The sequence below is a fragment of the Plecotus auritus genome (assembly GCF_963455305.1).
Source record: "Plecotus auritus genome assembly, chromosome: 6".
Classification (NCBI taxonomy): Eukaryota; Metazoa; Chordata; class Mammalia; order Chiroptera; family Vespertilionidae; genus Plecotus; species Plecotus auritus.
This window is the reverse complement of record NC_137773.1, coordinates 104,614,092-104,633,950: the sequence shown is the minus strand read 5'-3', so window position 1 is coordinate 104,633,950 and position 19,859 is coordinate 104,614,092. Positions and strand designations below refer to the sequence as shown.

The window sequence follows — 19,859 nt, the reverse complement described above, 5'->3', positions numbered from 1 at the left end:
TACAGTTTTCTTATCTACATGACAATTAATGTTATGTGTGGGTCTCAACAATAAAGAATTTTTAAGAAATATATTATCTGTGGTTCCTTCTCCAAGAAGGACTGTTCAATTCCATTCATGTCAAATCCAGGCCGGGAAGAACTGCCCCGTCTGATTTTCTCATCAGTGGACAAGAGATTCCTGGTTCAACATGTGCTGCACCCCATCCTCATTTCGAGAAGATGCACCCTCAAGAATTCTTTAAAAATCAGAATCAAACACTTAGGAGCAAAAGCTCAAAATTGGTAGCTTTGGAGATTACTCTGAATGCTGTGTTTTCACAGTAACCACAATCAAATCACATTGGCAATTTAACTTTTGTCTGAAAAGTTCTCAGGCAGAGAAAGCAAGAAGCCACTCCTTTTATCCTACCACAATTCTCTAGATCCATATTCTCAAGTTCCATTGGAGAAGTTAGAGTTGGACAGAAAATGCGAGTAAGAAAACAAGATAACTGCCTGGCCACCCGCACCCCCTTTCCCTTAAGTGGCAGATCAAGCCACTGCTCAGTTCAGCAACTTCTAAAAGAAAAAAGGCAAACAACACAGACTCATGTTCCCGTGGTAAAGGCTCCCGAGTGCGAAGATTATTATTGTAAGCTGTCTTACTGATCATGGTGGTCCCACCAGCCAGAGCTGCCTTGGTGCCTTGAAAGAAATCATCAGCAGAAGTCATTCCCTGGTCAGGCATCTGGAAGCGGGTATGGACGTCAATCCCTCCGGGAATCACCATCCTGGAATGCGCCTCGATGGTCTTGACCCCTCCTGGCACAATCAGGTTTTCTCCTATTTGCCTACATTAATAGGGTGGTGACAATGGTGGTAAGTGAAATGTCCTTAAATCAAATGAAATCTGACAGACATTTTCACTAAGCCCTACCCTATCCTTCCCTGTGTTCACTAGACATTTCCAGTTACTGTAATTAGTCATAATATATGTGCACTCCCCACTCTCTACCACCAACTAAGAAGCAATACAGCGCTTCCTTAGAAAACAAAAGTTAAATAAGGCACCAGAGGCCTAATCAAAGAGACTTAGTTACCAGAAAACTCCTAAAATCAAATGATAACAAGACCCCAAGGAATTTACATAAAATGCCACTGCACTTTCTCGATAAACACAGTTGAGCTAATTATCCTATAGCAATTTCCTCCAGGCCTGTTGGCACTTTACAAACATGTATTTTCACCAAATCCTTTGCAACATGGAGAAAATAGGGGAGAAGCAAAAAAATAAATAAGTGAACACTATGATTAAAACAATTTGAAAATTTGGAAGCATGTCATTAGCTACTCAGATAATAAGGCAGAAAAATTCATTATGTTGAAGGATATGAATTCATTTCCAATGTCTAAAAAAATATTTCTGCTTCATCTTTCTACCAGTTTGTATTTTTTTAAAGGAAAAAGTAATCAAGGAAAAGTTGATAAAGTTCAAAATCAAATTAGTGACGACTAAAAATAGCCCCCAGGCTTTCTGACTTCTAGGCCAGTGTCTTTCTGCTAGATTCTAACTGGGGGACATGGGACAGGCAAGTCATGGTATGTGAGAGCCTGGAGCAGAGACTGTCATAGGCAAACACACATGGAGAAAACATTAAATGTGGAAATGGTGGGACCTATTTTAGGTCATAAATCAGGGTGTGAGTTTCCAGGCACCAGATACATCCACTCCAGTTTTCCACTGCTCAGGAATGGTTTGCTGCAGCACTTGATGAATGCTGCTTATTCAAAAGATGTCATTTGCAGCAATGTTTGTCTTTAAACAGATGTGCTATTTCTCTGGAGCCTTATGAGCTGTCCCAGTCGAAAGGGCACAAGGATACTGGTATGTACTCAGCTCACTTAACCCTTAGAATCCAAAAATACCCTAATGCAATAACTGCTCTGTTGTTAGTAACACAATACACAAGCAACACAAGGGCAGTCTTATTGGTGTTTGTTGGCACTTAAAGAATGAAACCTAAAATTCCCTTGGGATGAGGCAGTAATTTGTCTATGTTACTTAATTTGTTTTCCTTTGGCCCAACCACTGAATTCTTGATTCAGAAAGCAGATGTGCTATCTTGATAGAAAAGGGTATACTCATACTTGTGTCCTTCCATTGGACAAGACAAGCAAACAACTACGTTCTAGGAAAACCTTTAATATATGCAATAGATCCTAAACCAAGTATTTGAGCTGGCAACAAGAAGAAATTGTGTCACCTGGGTTAAAAATAGCAAATTACATAATGTGTTAGGAAATGGGTATGCATTTAATTGTGGCTTTGAATTCCCTAAATCTGAGTTTTCAAATTCACTAATTACTACCAATCAAAATGGGCCTAAATAGACACTAAGTCACTCTTTGAAGTCACTAAAGCTTGATATTATGTGTGTGGATTGTAGGTATTGCTTGGGAATACTGGAAGGTACACGAATTCTTCTAGATGAGATACACTTACTTGATCAACCCATCTTCCATGTATATGTCTGCATAGAATGACTGGTCATCATTAACGATTTTACCTCCTTTGATCAGAAGACGATCACTCTGAAACAAAGACATACTAAGGTCACCATGTATACCTGACCCATGAGGAACACTGGTACTAAAATAAGTGAGCTAAGGACACATTTCACTATTCAAAAGTGATGCTCAGCTCAGCCGGCATGGCTCAGGGTGGAGCATCAACCTATGCATTAGGAGGTCACAGTGTGATTCCCAGTCAGGTTACATGCCCGGGATGTGGGCTGGGTCCCCAGTGGGGGCCGTGCAGGAGGCAACCGATCAATGACTCTCTCATCACTGATGTTTCAATATCTCTCTCCCTCTTCCTTCCTCTCTGAAATCAATAAAAATCTATTTAATGCTCAAAATGAGCCAATTTTGGAAAGGTTCAGTGACAATGGTGAACCTGTATGTGGGAACCTATCTGACACATGATGAGTAGGAACTTGCTGGTAAAGCTCAAAGCTTATCATCATAGATTTAAAAACAAACAAAAAAACCCTCTTTCCAGAAGACAATATTTTTAATGGTTTTAAGCTAAACTTCATTTTGAAAAAATACACCCACATGTAGGGAAGTCAATTCTTGGCAAGCTTTGTGTGGGGAAGAATTAACCAAAAGTCTGTTGTCATGGCAAACTCAACACAAACACACTAGGTTCAGCCTGTTCATTATATTTCCATTTCATTTTGAGGTAAATCATGGCAATTGTAGCGAAGAGAGAAAAAAACCTCTTCAATTATACACCATTTTGACTATTAAACTGTTAAGGAAAAGTTTTATGATAAAGTAGATGAGAGGGCAAGTTCTAAATCTAACACCACTATAAATTGTCAATTCACTTATGATATAATTAGTGTAAAAAATACTTATGACAAGCAGCACATGAGGGCCAAGAATATAATGAAAATGTTGCATTATGACTCCTCTCTATTCCAAAGGCTTTGACGGAATGCAATGTTAAAATCAGTGGATGTACACCTGTGCTGTTCCACACTGGGTTGAAATGTTACAAGTTAAACCACAGATTGCCCTCTTAATATGCAAAACATTTCAAAGGAATGGCATTCATCTTGACAATGGTTAACTCTAACTTGTTACGAAACTACATGCTCAGCAAGTGCTATTTATATTTAGCACCTGCCAAAGAAAATATTATAGCAAATGTGTAGTAAAAAACACATAAACTATGAGACCAAGAAGATCCTTTTACACAAAAATGCACACATGGATTTACAAAGTAACATAATGAAAAACAGTAAGATCATTAAATTTTGTACACTTCAGTCTGCTGTAGACTTTGGAATGTCATATGGGACGAAATAAACAACAACAATTCCTGCACTTGTAGAAGGTAAACGTAAGAACCTTCACGAAATCCAGTGAGGTGGATGGAGATTCTTAACCCATGACACATAAAGAAACTGAGGCACAGAGAGGTTAAGTCACTTGCCCAAGGTCACCTGATCGAGTACACTTTCCTCTGTCTGCACAGAACTCCCCCTCAGGATCCGACTTTGACAGGATAAATATTGCCTGGGAGGCAAAGAGAAGCCCTGCCCTACACCACCTGCTCCCTCATTCGCTGTGGTACCTGTCCCAGCTATACCTGTGAATCCCGGAGCCAACACACACACACACACACACACACACACACACACACACGAAGAAACATCACAGCCCTGTTCACTCTAGTGCCTTCCAGAAGGCTTCTTACATAAGAGGCTGGCTTGTGATGATGGAAGGAAGGAGGGAGACCATGCTATATAGGTCCTCCATAATGCAGCCAGATTTTAAGGGTAGAAGGGGGCGCTCTTTTAAAAATCAGTCTTGTTTGCTTTTTAATTTTTTCCCTCCCTACACTGTCAAAACGAAACTGCCTTTTTCATTCAGGAAGACAGCGATTTATTTGAGACTTGCAGCAGATGTGCTCTCCACCCCCTCTCTCCAGACTTCTTCCTCTCACCAGAGAATATCCAACATCGGATCCCCCGCGCCCGGCCCTTTGGGATCCTGGGTCTTTGGCCTTTTAGGAAAAGCTACTATCCACCCTCGCCATTGAGCAGCCCTGCTCCTCCTATAAAATCCTCTCCAGCACACACCCCCGCACCTGTGCATTTGCTTCCACATCTCTCTCCTGCGGATGGGTGTGTCCTTGTGCATCCACAGGAGGCCGGGGTGCCCGTGGCTAAGGAGGAAACCAGAGCGAAAAGCGCGCCCTCAAATCCAGCCCTGAACACATCTACACTTTTCAAGGATCCTTTCTGTCTCTGCCTCAGCCCCGGGTTCTACCCAGCAATCAGTGGGCCAATTGCGATTGCACATCATTATATAACAATGAATATCCCTTGCGTTCCACCCTCCCTGCCTAGCATTTTATTGGGGATGTAAATAGAGAACTAAGACTAGCGAAATTTTTTCCAGGAAAAGATGGGGTGAGGATGGGCGCGGTGGGAGTAAGAACCTGTGTTCATCGCTGAAGCATCGCCAGTTCATCGCGTAGATGTTTTTCTCGCGATTTACAAACTAAGCACACCCGAGGCCCCATAAGTGCGCCAACACCTCCGGCCAACCGGATCATTGTCTGCCCGAGGCCCGGCCGTGCCATCTGCTCCGCGCGTCGCGCAGCGCCATTACCTCCCCGAGCCGGGCTCGGCGCAGTCCCCAACGCCCACCCTCCCAGCCCGCTTTGTATGCGCCAACACGGACGCCTCCTGGCTGCAGAAGGGACAGAGAGGCAGAAGAAAGCCAGCCCAGAGCCCTGCCAGGGTCCCAGCCCCGACCCAGAAGGCGAGAAAGCCAAGAGGGCCACCAAAACCGGTCCCTGGTCAACAAAAAGCCCACGCCTGGCCCCCACCCTTCTCTGTTCATCCCCGAGTCCCGGTTTTTCCTTCCCGTTTCCACATCATCCTGGTACACCCTGCCCTTTCAGCATCCCTCTGCTGTCATTCCGCCGCCGGGCGGAAACCTGCTCCTTTTTCTCAGGAGCCGGAGGAAGGCTCCAGAAAGCTCTTTATGGCGGGGGCGGGAGACACAGGAGAATCCATTTCCCATTTCTCTGTCCAGCTCCTAGAGTCCAGCCTCGCAGCACGCAGCCCGGAGAACAATATCCGAGCTCCAACCATGCATATGCAATCTGGCATCCATTTGCTTACACCCCACAGGCCAGCACTGCAGCATCTCGCTCTGACAATAAAAGGATACAGCGGATCTGGCGCGCTACCCAGGACGACCTCAATGCACTCAGGCTATTTTAATGTCTTACAAATCATGTGGCTCATAATTCTATGATTGCGTCTCCTACCACCACGATCGCCTTCTTTAGTAAAGGGGGCGGGGGGGGGGAGTTAGGTCCCTCTTCCTCCCCCTCCTTAAAAAAAATTCCTTAGATGTTCTGTGCCACAAAAGGTTGCTGGCCGACCACAATTTCCCAAGTGCCAAACTCACCGTGATGCGTGGAATATTTTTCTTCCCCTGATAAGACATCTCTCTCCTGGGAAAAAAATAATTTCAAGAGGGCAGCTTTAAAGCAAAAAAAAAAAAAAAAAAAAAAGCCAAAAAAGAGAGTTGATATATTTTTTTTTTTTGCAGGATTGAAAAAGGTGCAACAGCTTAGCTAGTCTTGCTGATAACAAATTCCAGGAACGTAAGAGATAAATGCAATCCTCTGTCTCTCTTTCTTCCTCTCCTCCAACACAGCCCCAGCTAGGGCGGAAAAAAAAAGAGAGAGGGAGAGAACAGGAGGGAAGGGGGTGGAAATAAACTACAGCAATAAAAGCCTCGGTTCGAGTCGGCCACCGCGGCGCATGCGCCGCCAGCCACTCCCTTTCCTCTCAGGCAAAAGCCATCCGCTTCGGGAGAGACGAGCCCTGATTGGCCACAATCGTGGGATATGCAAATGTCCAGGCGGGAGGGGAGTGGCGTGAGAGCGCGAAATGCTGCAGTGTGCGGCGGAGGGCGGCGGCGGGGCGGGCGGCCGGCCGGCCGGGGGGGCGCGTCTTTCGCGCCCTTTTTTCGGGCCAGCGCCTTGGGGATAGTGGCTGCGGGAGCCCCAAATGCAGCAGCAACAGCAACGCAGGGAAAATGGCGGGTGATCCTTACGAACAGGGGAGCCCAGCCCGGAGTCGGTGGTCTTCCTTGTAGCCCGAGCGGCACGCACCCGTCCGCGCGCGCCCCGGTGGATGCCCGCCTGCGCGCCAATCCGCGGAGGCCGCCGCTGCAGCCCCGCGTGGGGTGACTGCGCCGAGCCAATGGCTTCGCTGGCGGCGAGCGCGCGACTGCACCACCGGCCGGCGCCGCGCCGCCCGGGAGGGGCGCCCGAGCTCTCCTCCCGCCGCCCTCGGCTTTCGCGAAGGCTCGTTCTGCCTCCGCCCTGGAGTCGACGGGGGAATTGAAATGGTAGCGAGCGGAGGGAAGGGAGAGGGCTCGCCGCGGCGCCGCCCAGCCCCGGAGAGGGGCGGCTGGACCAGGGCCTGCGAACGGGGCGGGGCGGCGTCCGCAGGGCTCCCGGGGGCGAGGAGGGGTACGGGCCGGGGGCGAGGCTGGAAACCTAGCCGAGGGCGAGCGCAGGGCTGCAGGCACCCGTGGCCTGGCAGCTGGAAAGTCAGGGGTAGGGAAGGGGGCAGCTGGAGGAGGCCGCAGTCCGCCGCTGGGGATGCAAACCCTGCCCTGAATTGTCCCTTGTGCCTTCGGCCCGCAAGGAACTTGGGGGCAGGGGGCTCAGCAGCTGCCTGTTTAGGCAAAAATGGCCCAGTCCAGGGCCCTGTTCTCTTTAATAGTCACGCCCACGTAGACCCATCTGTTGGTCGCATTTCTCTGGTGCATGCAGATCTGTTGAGAAAAAGCTGTTGGAATTACAGCGCCCAAGGAGCCCCCAAAATTTTCAGTGCTATAGACAGGCCTCCACGCAACCTAATGAGGCAGAAAGCGAGGAGAGAAACGGAAGAAGCAGAAGGAATGAAAGAAATGAAAGCTTAAGTCCCAAAGGGGGAAACTGAGTCATGGAGAAAACCTCCTGGAATCAGAGTTAAAAACATTTCCCAGCCAGAGATCCTAGTCACTCTCACAAGGCGTCGGAGGCATCTCGGCGCTAGCACCTGGACAGGCCCTGGCCTGAGTCATGCCTAACTCTTACTTCAGAGTCGCTGCGGAAGAAAACGCTGGTCCCTTTGATCCCTGTCAACATACCTGGGGTCCTCTCTTTGGAAGGTTGCCCAGGCAGGTGCAAGGGCTCAAACCAGAGGCAGCCATGGCTTTGGATTTCTCTGCTTGAGATCAAACAATAGCTAGGCCTACATAATCTAGGCCGTCCAGCAACCGTTAGAAAAAGGCATCTATTTAATTGGCTCACACCTGCTCAGCAAAGATTAGCCAGATAAATACAGAATAATCCTGGGGCTACTGTGGGCCCATGTTCTGATATCTTTCTGCATCTGGCCACTTTGGATTGTTACCTGTTCACAAAGTGTGGAATGCACCCGCTCACTCATTCCTGTAAATTCTAAAGTCCCAGAAATGGGGGGTGAGGCATGCAGGAAGCTCCCCAACTGGTTAATTAATTCAGGTTCCAATTAGCTATGCATCTTGAAAATAAAATAGAAGCACTTCCTTCTCAAACCATGTGCTGTGCTAAGAGAAAAGTGAGTTGATATCAGCAAGTATTGATGTCAGCCTGCAGGGGTTCAAACCACAAGTCATTGCATGAAGTGGGCCCTCCTACCTGTGAAAGCCAACAGTGCATGGGGGAGGGGGGAATGTAGAGTGGCAGGGGGCCAGGTGTCATTAAATCTTAAGAAAATACCACTTGGCAAGCAAGTAAATAATGAGATACAAATTAATTTAAAACCAAATAACCTCTAATTATATTGTTTGTTTATATTCTTCTTATGTTTTCCTGCTCCTGGATTGTTTGATCTTAACAGATTTAATTATATCTGATTAGTTGCCAGTTTTCCATGGAATATTTTGCTTTGCAATAAAAGCTCCCACGAGCTTTTGTGTCACTTATTTTTATAGCCATTAATATGAGTTTCTTAGTCCATAATTGACATTTCCACTCATAAATATCCAAAGATGTAAGGTTTAAACTGATTGGTCTGTTCTAAGATAGAGCCTAAGAGTATTTGGCACGCCAAAACCGGTTTGGCTCAGTGGATAGAGCGTCAGCCTGCGGACTGAAAGGTCCCGGGTTCGATTCCGGTCAAGGGCATGTACCTTGGTTGCAGGCACATCCCCAGTGGGGGGTGTGCAGGAGGCAGCTGATCGATGTTTCTCTCTCATCGATGTTTCTAGCTCTCTATCCCTCTCCCTTCCTCTCTGTAAAAATAAATAAAATATATTTAAAAAAAAAAAAAGTATTTGGCACATAGGCGACAGCAAATAATTTTAATGGACCAGGGAAAAGAACTGCCTGCAATCTGCATTTCTTACCATACTTACCGATCCCTGCAATGCAGAAAAGTAGGGGTGGGAGAAGAATTTTCCACCTACTCTACATGGAAAACTTGTTCCTATACATTTTTTATACTGTCTTTAAACAAACATTCCATGAAAATTTTCTGTAAAGTTTCAGATCATTGTCCCTCTACCAAATATTTGAGCCTGTTCTTGGGTATAATTTTTCCAAATATTTAAAAATTAAATGCATGTCAAACATGAAAAGGCATTGTAAGATGGCCTATTCCACATTATGACCCCTTCCCAAAGCCCCTGTCTTCCCAGACTCCTCCCCCAGCACCTAGAAAGAGCAAGATGTGATGACTAAATGACATAGCCATTTAATGAAATGGTTCCCCTGGCATTTTGGTGGTCTGGGGGAAAGGAGAACCTGCCCAAACAGATCCATGAGCAGGAGGAGTGAGGTCTACCCAGGTGCTGTATCAGACTCTGACCTCTGAAGCTGCGTCTCCCATCCCTGACACCCAGGCCCTCATCCCCTTGCTCAGGGTGCATGCAGCAGTGCACCCACACACACACACTGCCCTTTCCCAAATCTGTGCCCTGTCCTGAGCTGTTCTCTTCACCTCTCTCCCTTCCCCTCAACACTTCCTCTAAAAATGAGCTTAAATATCATCTCAATAAAGTCTGCCCTCATCCTGTCTCCTAAAGTCTTAAGCACAACCTTTTATATTCACCTCAACTGTAACATACATCCTGCTATATTTAATTATCTGTCCGTTTCTTCTATTAGCATATGACTCCTAGAAGCGAAAAGCTTTGCATTCCTCTTTTTCCACCAACCAGTGCATGACCTGGTCCATGGTGCGGGCCCTCAACATTGGGTGCATAAGTAAATGCTGTCATTTCTATGACAAGAAAAGAAGATTCGTCCATGTCACCATCAGAGGGAGCTTTGACATCAACAATATCTCCAACTCAGGCATTTCTCTTAGCACTGTGGCCTTGCTGGGTCTTCCTTCTTGGCAGCCCAGCTCCTCTCCTCCAACTCCCTAAAAGTGCAAGAGGACCTTGTTACCATGCAGCTTTTGATTCTTTTCATGGGTGTAGCTGCCTGAATGTTAAGCTACACCTTCTCTAAACAAACTGCCATGCACCATCAAGCCTGAGAAAATGCAGGGAGCGCATCCAACCCTAAAATGAACTCCAGAATCATACGAGGCATCTCCGGTCTCAGCACCAACTTCTTAAAGCCTTCTCTCTTCCCTCTCCCATTATTCTTTGTGCATACCTATATTATACCATTTATCATATTACTAGAGGCCCGATGCATGAAGATTCGTGCAAGAATAGGCCTTCCTTCCCCTGGCTGCCGGCACCGCCTTCGCTCCGGCTGGAGCCGCCTTTCTGCCTTCGCTCCCGGCCCAGAGCCGCCTTCTGCCTCTTGCCTTATGTCAATTTGCATATTCCCTCCTTATTGGCTGTGGGCGCTGCCATCTTTGTTGTGGAGTTATGGTCAATTTGCATATTCCATCTTTATTAGATAGGATACCACCTACACTATAATATGATGGTATTCCTCACCTATACCATCACTAAGTGAGCATGACTTTCCTTCCATTTAAAGTTGGAGCTCACAGAGACTGAGCACTCTTTCAAAAGCCATACTCATGTCTTACCCTCATATAGGGCCAAATGGGTGAGGGTTCAGGAAGGATGGGGTGCATGGAGGGATGTCCAAGTGATAACATCCAGTCAGTATTATACACCCTGGGCAGCTGGGGTGGGAGAAGGAGTGCTGTCACTCAGGCGCCACTGGGTGACTGGCTGCTTTCAGTTCCTCAGCACCCTGCACAGGATGGGTCCCGTCTGGGCCCAGGCCCGCCACTGTGCTTGATTTCATCTTCCCCCTTTGGGAGGCAGGAGTAACCATTTCTGCTTCTGTGGCCCCACTCTGCAGAAGTGTAACATTCGGGATGTCATAGAGCAGAGAAACTCCAAAACAGAAGTTGCTGACAAAGAATGGAGCCTAGATGTGACAAAGAGAAACCCCTCGAGCCCCCTCATTGCTCAGCCCTGACTCCAAGGGCTGTGGCCTCACATGCAGCCTGTAGAGGTGTTAAAATTCACATGGTGGCAAAGAGAAGGTACTGGAATTCTTTGCCAGAAACAAGGCATCAAGTAGGACATTTGAGCTGGAAGAGATGCCTTCTTCTCTGCTGAAGGAACCAGGCCATCACGGGCACTTTCTTTGTGCACGTAACCCTGAAGGGGCAGAGTCTGCAGAGGGACAGGCATGGGCGGGCTGATGGGTCCAAGCCTGCCCAAGACATTCCCGCTGTGGTGCATTCTTTACTGGGGAGTGGGAGGGGGCAAGGACAGAGTGGTGACCCTCAGAGTGATTGGCCCTCTGAGCTAGATGCGGGTTTTGCTAGAACTGTAAGACTATCGGTCAACCTAGTGGAGGCTGTGAAAACATGCGGAAGTCCTTACTGCGTCAAGACGGGAGGCTCAGCTGTCCAAGTCCATGGGGCCCAGAGGAAAGTGTGCACTTCACAGCATCGAGTAAACTTGGTGTTCTCCTCTTACCTCCAGCCAGTGCACATCCTCCCAGGTTACCCTTGCATTCCCTACCTTGCACATCACACATGCTCTGTGTGACAGATTTTCCCTGGGGTTTATCTACAGAGCAGGACACTGACAGCATCTTGCTCCAGCCGTCATGCCTCAGGCCTGCCCTCTGGCGGTGAATGAGGAAAGTGCACTGAGATCCCCTCTATCTTCGTCTGGCTGGTGGGTGTCTCAGAACTAGGGAAGGGCCCTGTTCCAGTGTTCCTGAGTCTCCTGGAGTGATTTTGCCTCTGCACTGGAATCCTTTGGGGCTCTGCTCAGACATGCTGATTAGAATCTCCAGAGATAAAGCCCCAGAATGTTAACTAGTCTACCTCTGGCCACTAAACCACCTCAGCCTCCTTTTATAGAAGAAGCGAGAACACTCTCACTCCCTACCTAGGATTTTTCCAACTCCCCAGAATACATCGGTGCTCTGCTCTTTACGCAGTGGGACGGACTTATGAAAGAGTGGTAAATATGATCATCATGACCCTCTACTTGTTTGCCTTTTAGTGAAATACTGTTATACAGTCGGTAAGGAGGGAATTAACATTTACTGAGCACCTACCATAGTCTACGTGTAGCGCTGGGTACTTTAAATACATCTTATTTAATCCTCCGGAGAATCTTACCAGGTAAATCTTCATTTTACAGACAGGAGAGTAGAGCTCAAAGCAAGCTCTTGTTCAGGCTCAAGTTCATGCAAGAGCAAGAGCTGGGTTCTAATTCAGGCCTGTGTGATGGCCTCAAGCCCAAGGGGCTAGTTCTTTAAAGGATAAAGTACTTGCTTAGCCAAAACCAGGACCCACCTTGTAAACCAGGTGGGCTGCTGTCTCTTTCTTTCCCCCTCTCACAATCCCGGCCTGCCACTCAAGGCTCCCAGAGCTTCGGTCAGTCCCCCGGGGCCTGTATGAGTTCCTCAGACACTTCCCCTTGTCCCCAAGTTAATTATCCATCTCTGTCTTTTCTTATCACCCAACATGACCCAGTTTCTCTCAGTGGCCCGGCGCTCTTCTCACTGGAAACATGATGGATTAACACCAAAGTTTAAATAAGCAATGAGTATGCTAAAAGGGGAGACCTTGATTGGCAGAATTTCAGACAACGAAGCAGGCTGCTTGCAGAAACCAAATGCAAACTGTTTATCACGATGCCTCCCTTCCCAGCCTCGCCCTGGGCTTTGCTCCACACATAGCACCCTGGTTCCTTCTGTTTTCTTGCAGCAGCCCCTGCTGCTGCTGGCCCCTCTCCTCCCATTCACTGCAGGACCGGCCCCTTCTCACCCTTCAAGGCCCTCTTCAGGGAGACCCTCCCTGGCCCCCCTATCAGAAGGCCGCCCACAGCTTCGCCGATCTTCCCTATCTCAGCACTGTCTCCTCAACAGTAACAATCACCAGCTGGAAGCATTCTTGTGTATGTGTTTACTTGGTTATTTCTTGTCTCTGCCTCTCAACTGCAAACTCCCTAATGGACCCTGTTCTCCACCCCAGCTAGCAAGGCCCTCACAGCACTCAAGGGCAGAGACCGAAGGGCAGCCCATAGGTAAGCCTGGGAGCTGCTCACCGGCCCTCCGTGCTGTGCACAGCGACGCCGTGGTGGTGGTAGTGGTGGTGGTGGTGGTGGTGGTGGTGGTGGTGGTGGCAGGTGTATGCCAGGTGCTTCACTGGATCCACAAAGCTGTGCTCCTCTGCCCTGGGCCTGTGCTGGGGGCTCTGTGCCCAGACCGTCACCATCCAAAGAAACAGTGGGACCTCAGGAGGACCCCAGAGAAGGAAGTCACTGGGAGGAGAGCAGCCAATGGAGCGGTGCTGGCCACCACACCTGTGGGCCTTTGATCTGGATCCCACCTCCATGGGCAGCACCGACCGTGTGGCGTGCAGTGAGGCCAGGGCGGGGTCCAGAGCCTGCACTTGTCCACGTGGCTCGGGAGTTCCCTCTGCCTCTCAGCAATTAAGGGATAAAGTTAAATGAGTGAAAAGGCCACTTTAACGTGATTGGGCTGAGAGGAAGAAAGCAATCCCAGGGGCCTGAGACACTAAGGGGGAGGTAGTGTCCTCCCTCCCTCCTCCTCTTCCTCTCCCCCAAAGGCCACTGCCTTCATCTGAGGTGTCACCATCTTTCCCAGTTAATTCCTGGGACCCTGCTTCTGGGACCAGTTCTCTCCTGAAGTCAGGGCACTTTTTCAAAAGTGCAAGTCTGACCATTTCGCTCTTCAACTACAATAGCTGTATCCCAAAGTCCCTAGGCCTCAGCATGTGGTCCAGGCTTTTTGAACAGCCCAGCATCTGCCTATCTCTCTTGCCTTCTTTAGTGCTCTCTGCATCCCTGTTTCACACTCTGTGCTCCAGCCACATCAAACTCTTTGCATTCCCTGAATGTGTCGAGGTATTTGTAAACTCCGTGTCTATAATCACATCTCCACCTTTCCCCAGCATACCCATCCCCTCACTGACCCCTCACAGGTCACCTCCTCTGTGCAGCAAGTCCCGAGCCTGCAGATAGAGGTGACCACTGCTCCTACTATGTTCCCTGGGGTCCTGTACAGACGCCTAGTAAAAGGCCTAAAACAGTTTCCTTCACTTTCTTTATACACTAGAGGCCCGATGCACAAAAATTCGTGCAAGAGTAGGCCTTCCTTCCCCTGGCTGCCAGCACCGGCTGCCCTCCGGCCCTGGCTTCATCAGGAATGACATGGGGAAGATGTCTGATCTAATTAGCATATTACCCTTTTATTATTATAGATTGTTTCCTTCTTCTAGACAACAAGCTTCCTGAGGTCAGAGGCTACACTTGTTTCAACACCCCTCATAGGGCCTTACATACAATAGGCACAGGACAAATTCTAAAAGGCTGGCTGGATGGATGATGGATGGATGGATGGATGGATGGATGGATGGATGAGTGGGTGGGTGGGTGGATAGGTAGATGAATAAATAAGATCCCTGAGCAAAAGTTTTAGTTATAAAATACATTTACACTAGGGCTTGAGTCTAAAATGATCTTTCAGGGCATAAAATTCACAACCAGGCTGTCTTAGGATCCACCTTTTTAGTTAAAGTTCCCAGGAGGATGAGTGGGCAATCATGACAACCACTCTCTCCTGCAGAGGAGAATGTAGAAATGTCACTAAGGCCTGGGCACCTCTAACTTGCTACCAGTACCACCTTATAGTCATAGATTGATTAGGCCCTCACTTTCCATGTTGCAAAAGTGTTGCAGAAACTTATTTTTTTTTTTAGAGGAAAGGGAGAGAGAGAAACATTGATGTGAGAAACATCTATAGGTTGCCTCCCGCATATGCCCCAACTGAGGCTCGAACCTGCATCCTGGGCATGTACCCTGACCGGAAATTGAACCTGCCACCTTTTGGTATACAGAATGATGCCCCAACCAACTGAGCCACACCAGCCAGGGCTGCAGAAACTGTTAAAATCTGCAGACATGTCTCCAGTCACTTCTCCTTAATGGGATAGGAGAGCTGGAACAAAGGACATCTTTACAGCATAGCATTCCCTAGTGCAGTGGTCGGCAAACTGCGGCTCTCGAGCCGCGGTTTGCCACTCTGTTGACTAATGAGTTTGCCGATCACTGCCCTAGTGTGACGAGTATTCATCTTGGTTACTAAGGGGGAAGTTCGAAAGGCAGAGGCGGGATGATCAAGTTCACCTTGTGAAATGTTCTTTCAATCCAGTATTGAGACGAATGCTCCTGTGTCACCCCCTCCCTCTATTTTTCCTGTCTTTGGCTATTTCAAGTCATTTGGCCATTTCAGCCTGCAGAATGCCTGAAGCAGTTATGGTGTAGTGGATGACCACGGTTGTCACCAGAATTGCAAGTGATCCCTGGGGAGCCAAGAGTGTGAGCCCTTTCGTTTCTGTCCCCGTTGAGGTCCAGGCCAAAGCGGAGAGGCACAGCGGGATCTCCCTCAGATGCTTTCCTGAGTCCTCATTTGCTGGGGAGGCCAGGCCTGTCTGCGCATTCCTGTGAAGACTTCCGAATCAGAAAGAGGAGCAGTAAGGAACTACATTTTATTCTTTCTGCACTTTCATTTTGTTTTTATCTCTGCATTTCAGCACTGAAAGTTTCTGTTGACATTTCTTCAAGCTCACTCATTCTTTCTTTGGCTGTATCTAGTCTATTTGTAAGCCCATCGAAGACATTCCTTATTTCTGTTACTGTGTTTTTGTTTTAATTTCCTTTTGATTCTTTCTTACAATTTCCACCTCTCTGGTAACATTATCCATCTGTTCTTGCATGTTTTCCACTTTTTCCATTACAGCCCTTAGCATATTAATCATGATTATTTTAAATTCCTCATTTGAATCACTGTCATATCTGAGGCTGGTTGTGAGTCTGGTTATGCTCTGTGTCTCTGAACTGTGTTTTGTCTGTTAGTATGCTTTGCAGGGTTGCTGAAAGCTGGCCATCAGCGACTGGGTATAAAGTGCTCGCTTCTGTGGGAGGCTTCTGCTGCAATAAACTCTGATTCTCTCTATCAGCCAGTCTCTCCCATTGTAGGTGCAGCAGTTGCCCTGTGACCTCACTTTTCTAATGGATCTAAGAAGAGTTGTTGGTTTCGGTTTGTTCAGCTTCTTTCCTGTGAGACTAGGAGTCGTGACTTCCAAGCTCCTGACATGTCAGATCAGAAGCAGGAAGTCCTCTCATCTTACCCCATTTATTAAAATGTAACACACACAGGGCTTGTGCACAATAAATGTAAATAAATGCATGTGTGTAATTTTTTAAAAGACTCTAGAACAGTGGTTCTTAACCTTTCTAATGCCGCGACCCTTTAATACAGTTCCTCATGTTGTGGTGACCCCCAACTATAAAATTATTTTCGTTGCTGCCTCATAACTGTAATTTTGCTACTGTTAATGAATCGTAATGTAAACATCTGTGTTTTCCGATGGTCTTAGGCTCTACAGCAGCGGTTCTCAACCTGTGGGTCGTGACCAGGTTGAGAACCGCTAGCAGGGTCGCCTAAGGCCATCGGAAAATACAGATATTTACATTACGATTCATAACAGTAGCAAAATTACAGTTATGAAGTAGCAACGAAAATAATTTTATGGTTGGGGGTCACCACAACATGAGGAACTGTATTAAAGGGTCGCGGCATTAGAAAGGTTGAGAACCACTGCTCTAGAAGGATATACACTAAAATATTAACGGTATTAATATTTATGAGCAGTTACTGTGTGCCAGATATTGTTTCAAGATCTTTATAATAATTAACTATTATTACATAATTGTTATAACATAGTATTACATAATTACTACTAATAATAATTGATTTATGTAATTTCCTTAAATAATTTAAGTAACTGTTTAAGTAACTAATTATTTAAATAAATAAATAAAGAGTTCATTTATTCCTCACAACAATCCTAGAGATAATTTGTTTTTTGTTTTTTGTTTTTTTTATATTTTATTGATTTTTTACAGAGAGGAAGGGAGAGGGATAGAGAGTCAGAAACATCGATGAGAGAGAAACATCGATCAGCTGCCTCCTGCACACTCCCTACGGGGTATGTGCCTGCAACCAAGTTACGTGCCCTTGACCAGAATTGAACCTGGGACCCTTGAGTCCACAGGCCGACACTCTATCCACAGAGCCAAACCAGTCAGGGCGAGATAATTTGTTTTTATCATCATTTCAATTTTATAGATAAAAAACTGAGGCACAGAGAGTCAAGTAACTCACCTCAGTATGTATTTGAACTTAGGCAACGTGTCTGCAGCACCTATCTACACACTTAACTGAATAATAATAACAGTGTTATTTGGAGGTGGGATTAGAAGAGAGAGCCACCTCTTTATACTTTTCTGCAATGTCCGAATTTTCCACAATCAGCATGTATTACTTCTGTAATAAAATAAATAGATAAAGATATTGCCTTTACGAAAAACCAGTAGGTAAAGCGGCCAGGGGAGGAAATCACAGAAAACATTTCAAAGTCAAATTGAAACTGCTCTTATATTGTTACATCTCTGCTTGTTTCCATAAAGGGCTGTGGTTCATATACTATATCTAGCAAAGACTGTAGACCAGTGTTTTGCAAACATTTTGACTAAGTTCCTTTGTAAAAAAAATACATATATATATACATATATATATACATATTTTACATCATGGCCTAGCATACATGTGTGTCCACGCAATGGAATAAAACAAATATCTCCTTTTTAAAGAGTGGTCACACCCGCTACAGCATGCTCACCACCCACTAGCCCCACTTGAAAGGCTCTTAGACAACTATAACAGAGCAATCGTTGGTGTGACTGGTTGACAATATGACTGCAGGTCCCTCTCCCTGCTGTTACAACACATCTGCCGAGGACCTCATCCATCCAGTTCTCAGGTGGCCAATGTTCAAAACTGAGAACGCTCATGGCCTTTGGAGGGTCTGGTCTACCAGGCATCAGGCAACTGCTGGGAGCAAAGCCCACCAGCTCCTGGGACTGGTCGGTTTTATGTGTCAACTTGGCTGGGTCCCAGCACCCAGATATTTAATCAAAGATTATTCTAGATGTTTCTGTGAAGGTATTTTTTTTTAATATTTTATTGATTTACAGAGAGGAAGGGAGAGGAATAGAGAGAAACATCGATGAGAGAGAAGCATTGATCAGCTGCCTCCTGCACACCCCCTACTGGGGATGTGCCCGCAACCAAGGTACATGCCCTTGACTGGAATCGAACCTGGGACCTTTCAGTCCGCAGGCTGACGATCTATCCACTGAGCCAAACTGGTTAGGGCTGTGAAGGTATTTTTAGATGAGAGTAACAGGTAAGCCAGTACATTTTGACTAAAGTAATTAACCTCCATAATTAGAGTGGGCCTCATCCAATCAGTTGAAGACTTTAAGAGTGAAGAACTGCCCTGGCTGGCGTGGTTCAGTTGGTTGGAGCATCATCCCATATACTGAAAGGTTTCGGATTCAATTCCTAGGTTGCAGTTTTGATCCCCAGTTTGGGTGCATACGGAAGGCAACCCATCGATGTTCTCTCTTACATTGATGTCTCTCTCTCTCTCTCTGTCTCTCCTTCCTCTCTCCCTCCCTCTCCCTTCCCTTCTCTCTAAAATCAATGAGCATATCCTTGGATGAGGATTTTTTTAAAAAGGAGTAAAGAACTGACATCCCACTGAGGAAGAGGAGGAAATTCTGCCAGCAGACCACCTTCAGACTTGAACTGCAACATCAGCTCTTCCCTGGGTCTCTAGTGGTCCAGACCCCTGCAGACAGTGGCTGGACTTGCCGGCCTCCATAATAATGTGAGCTAATTCCGTAAAATAAATCTTTCTCTCTACATATGCACATCACATTGGTTGTGTTTCGCTGGAGAACCCTGACTAATAAAGTGATTACGTTACAAAAGATTATGACTTCCATCTTACTAGCATCCTCTTGCAACTGCCTTCTCTGCTTGCATGCTTTGACGAAGAGAGCTGCCACGTGGGGAAGACCCGCTGGCCAGTAACTGAGGGCTCCCAACAGCCGGTGCAGAAGTGAGACTATCCGTCCAATGACCCAGGAGGCCATGAATCCGCTGACAACCATGAGGGGGAGCTTGGAAGCACATCTGTCCCCAGTCACAACTGAGAGGTGACCACAGCCCTAGCTGCACCTGGACCACAGAGCTTGTGAGAGATCCTGAAGTAGAAACTCAGCTAAGCTGCACCTGGAGTCCCGACCCACGGAAACGGTAAGGTAACAAATATTGCTTTAAGCCACTAAGTTTTTAGGTAATTTTGTATTCACCAATCGATAACCAATACATATTAGTAATAGTCGCATAAAAACACAAATTATCAACATTACTACTATTAACATGGGGAATAAGGGTTTTCAAATGTGAGGAGAGCCAATGGAGGTTTTTCAAATTAGTAAATACTTTGGTGAAGGGGCATGGGTTTGAGGCAAGTAATCTATATAGTTTTTAAAAGTGCCTGGGTGATTCTGATACTTGGCCTCTTTGGGAACCCTTGACATGAGCCATGCACTTACTTCCATGAAGTTATTTCATAATGAAGGATGCTAAGTCTGAGCAACCCACTGGACCACTGTTTTCCAGTGTAGAGGTACCCAAGGTTGTGCCCAAGCAAACGTTTTTATTTGAATAGTTATATATTATGCATGAGAAAAAAACAACTAGCATGTCAAACCCATATTTTTACAGATATTGTTGCTTAGACCCAACTTAAAGTAATAAAGTAAAATATGCAAATTACTTCCCCCTTCTTCTCTCTCCCCTTGTTCAGGACAAGTCCTGGATGAGCATTCAGTCGGTGCACCCAACAGTAGTGGAGGATTTGG

At 46.6% G+C, this 19,859-nt stretch overlaps 1 protein-coding gene across 3 annotated transcripts in view; it reads right to left on the bottom strand.

Moving 5' to 3' along the window:
• DPYSL2 (dihydropyrimidinase like 2) overlaps positions 1–19,859 on the bottom strand; it is a 116,045-nt gene that overhangs the window by 70,611 nt on the left and 25,575 nt on the right. Inside the window, exons 1-3 of one of the 3 annotated variants that reach the window (XM_080675972.1) lie at positions 5,979–6,714; positions 2,485–2,573; positions 648–832 (exon numbers count right to left, since the gene is read on the bottom strand). In XM_080675972.1, coding sequence (XP_080532098.1) covers positions 648–832; positions 2,485–2,573; positions 5,979–6,017 — 313 coding nt within the window. In that variant the 5' untranslated portion in view covers positions 6,018–6,714. Of the gene's footprint in view, positions 1–647; positions 833–2,484; positions 2,574–4,641; positions 4,804–5,978; positions 6,715–19,859 lie in introns of those variants that run through there. The other 2 variants (XM_080675973.1, XM_080675971.1) reach the window with 2 other exon arrangements.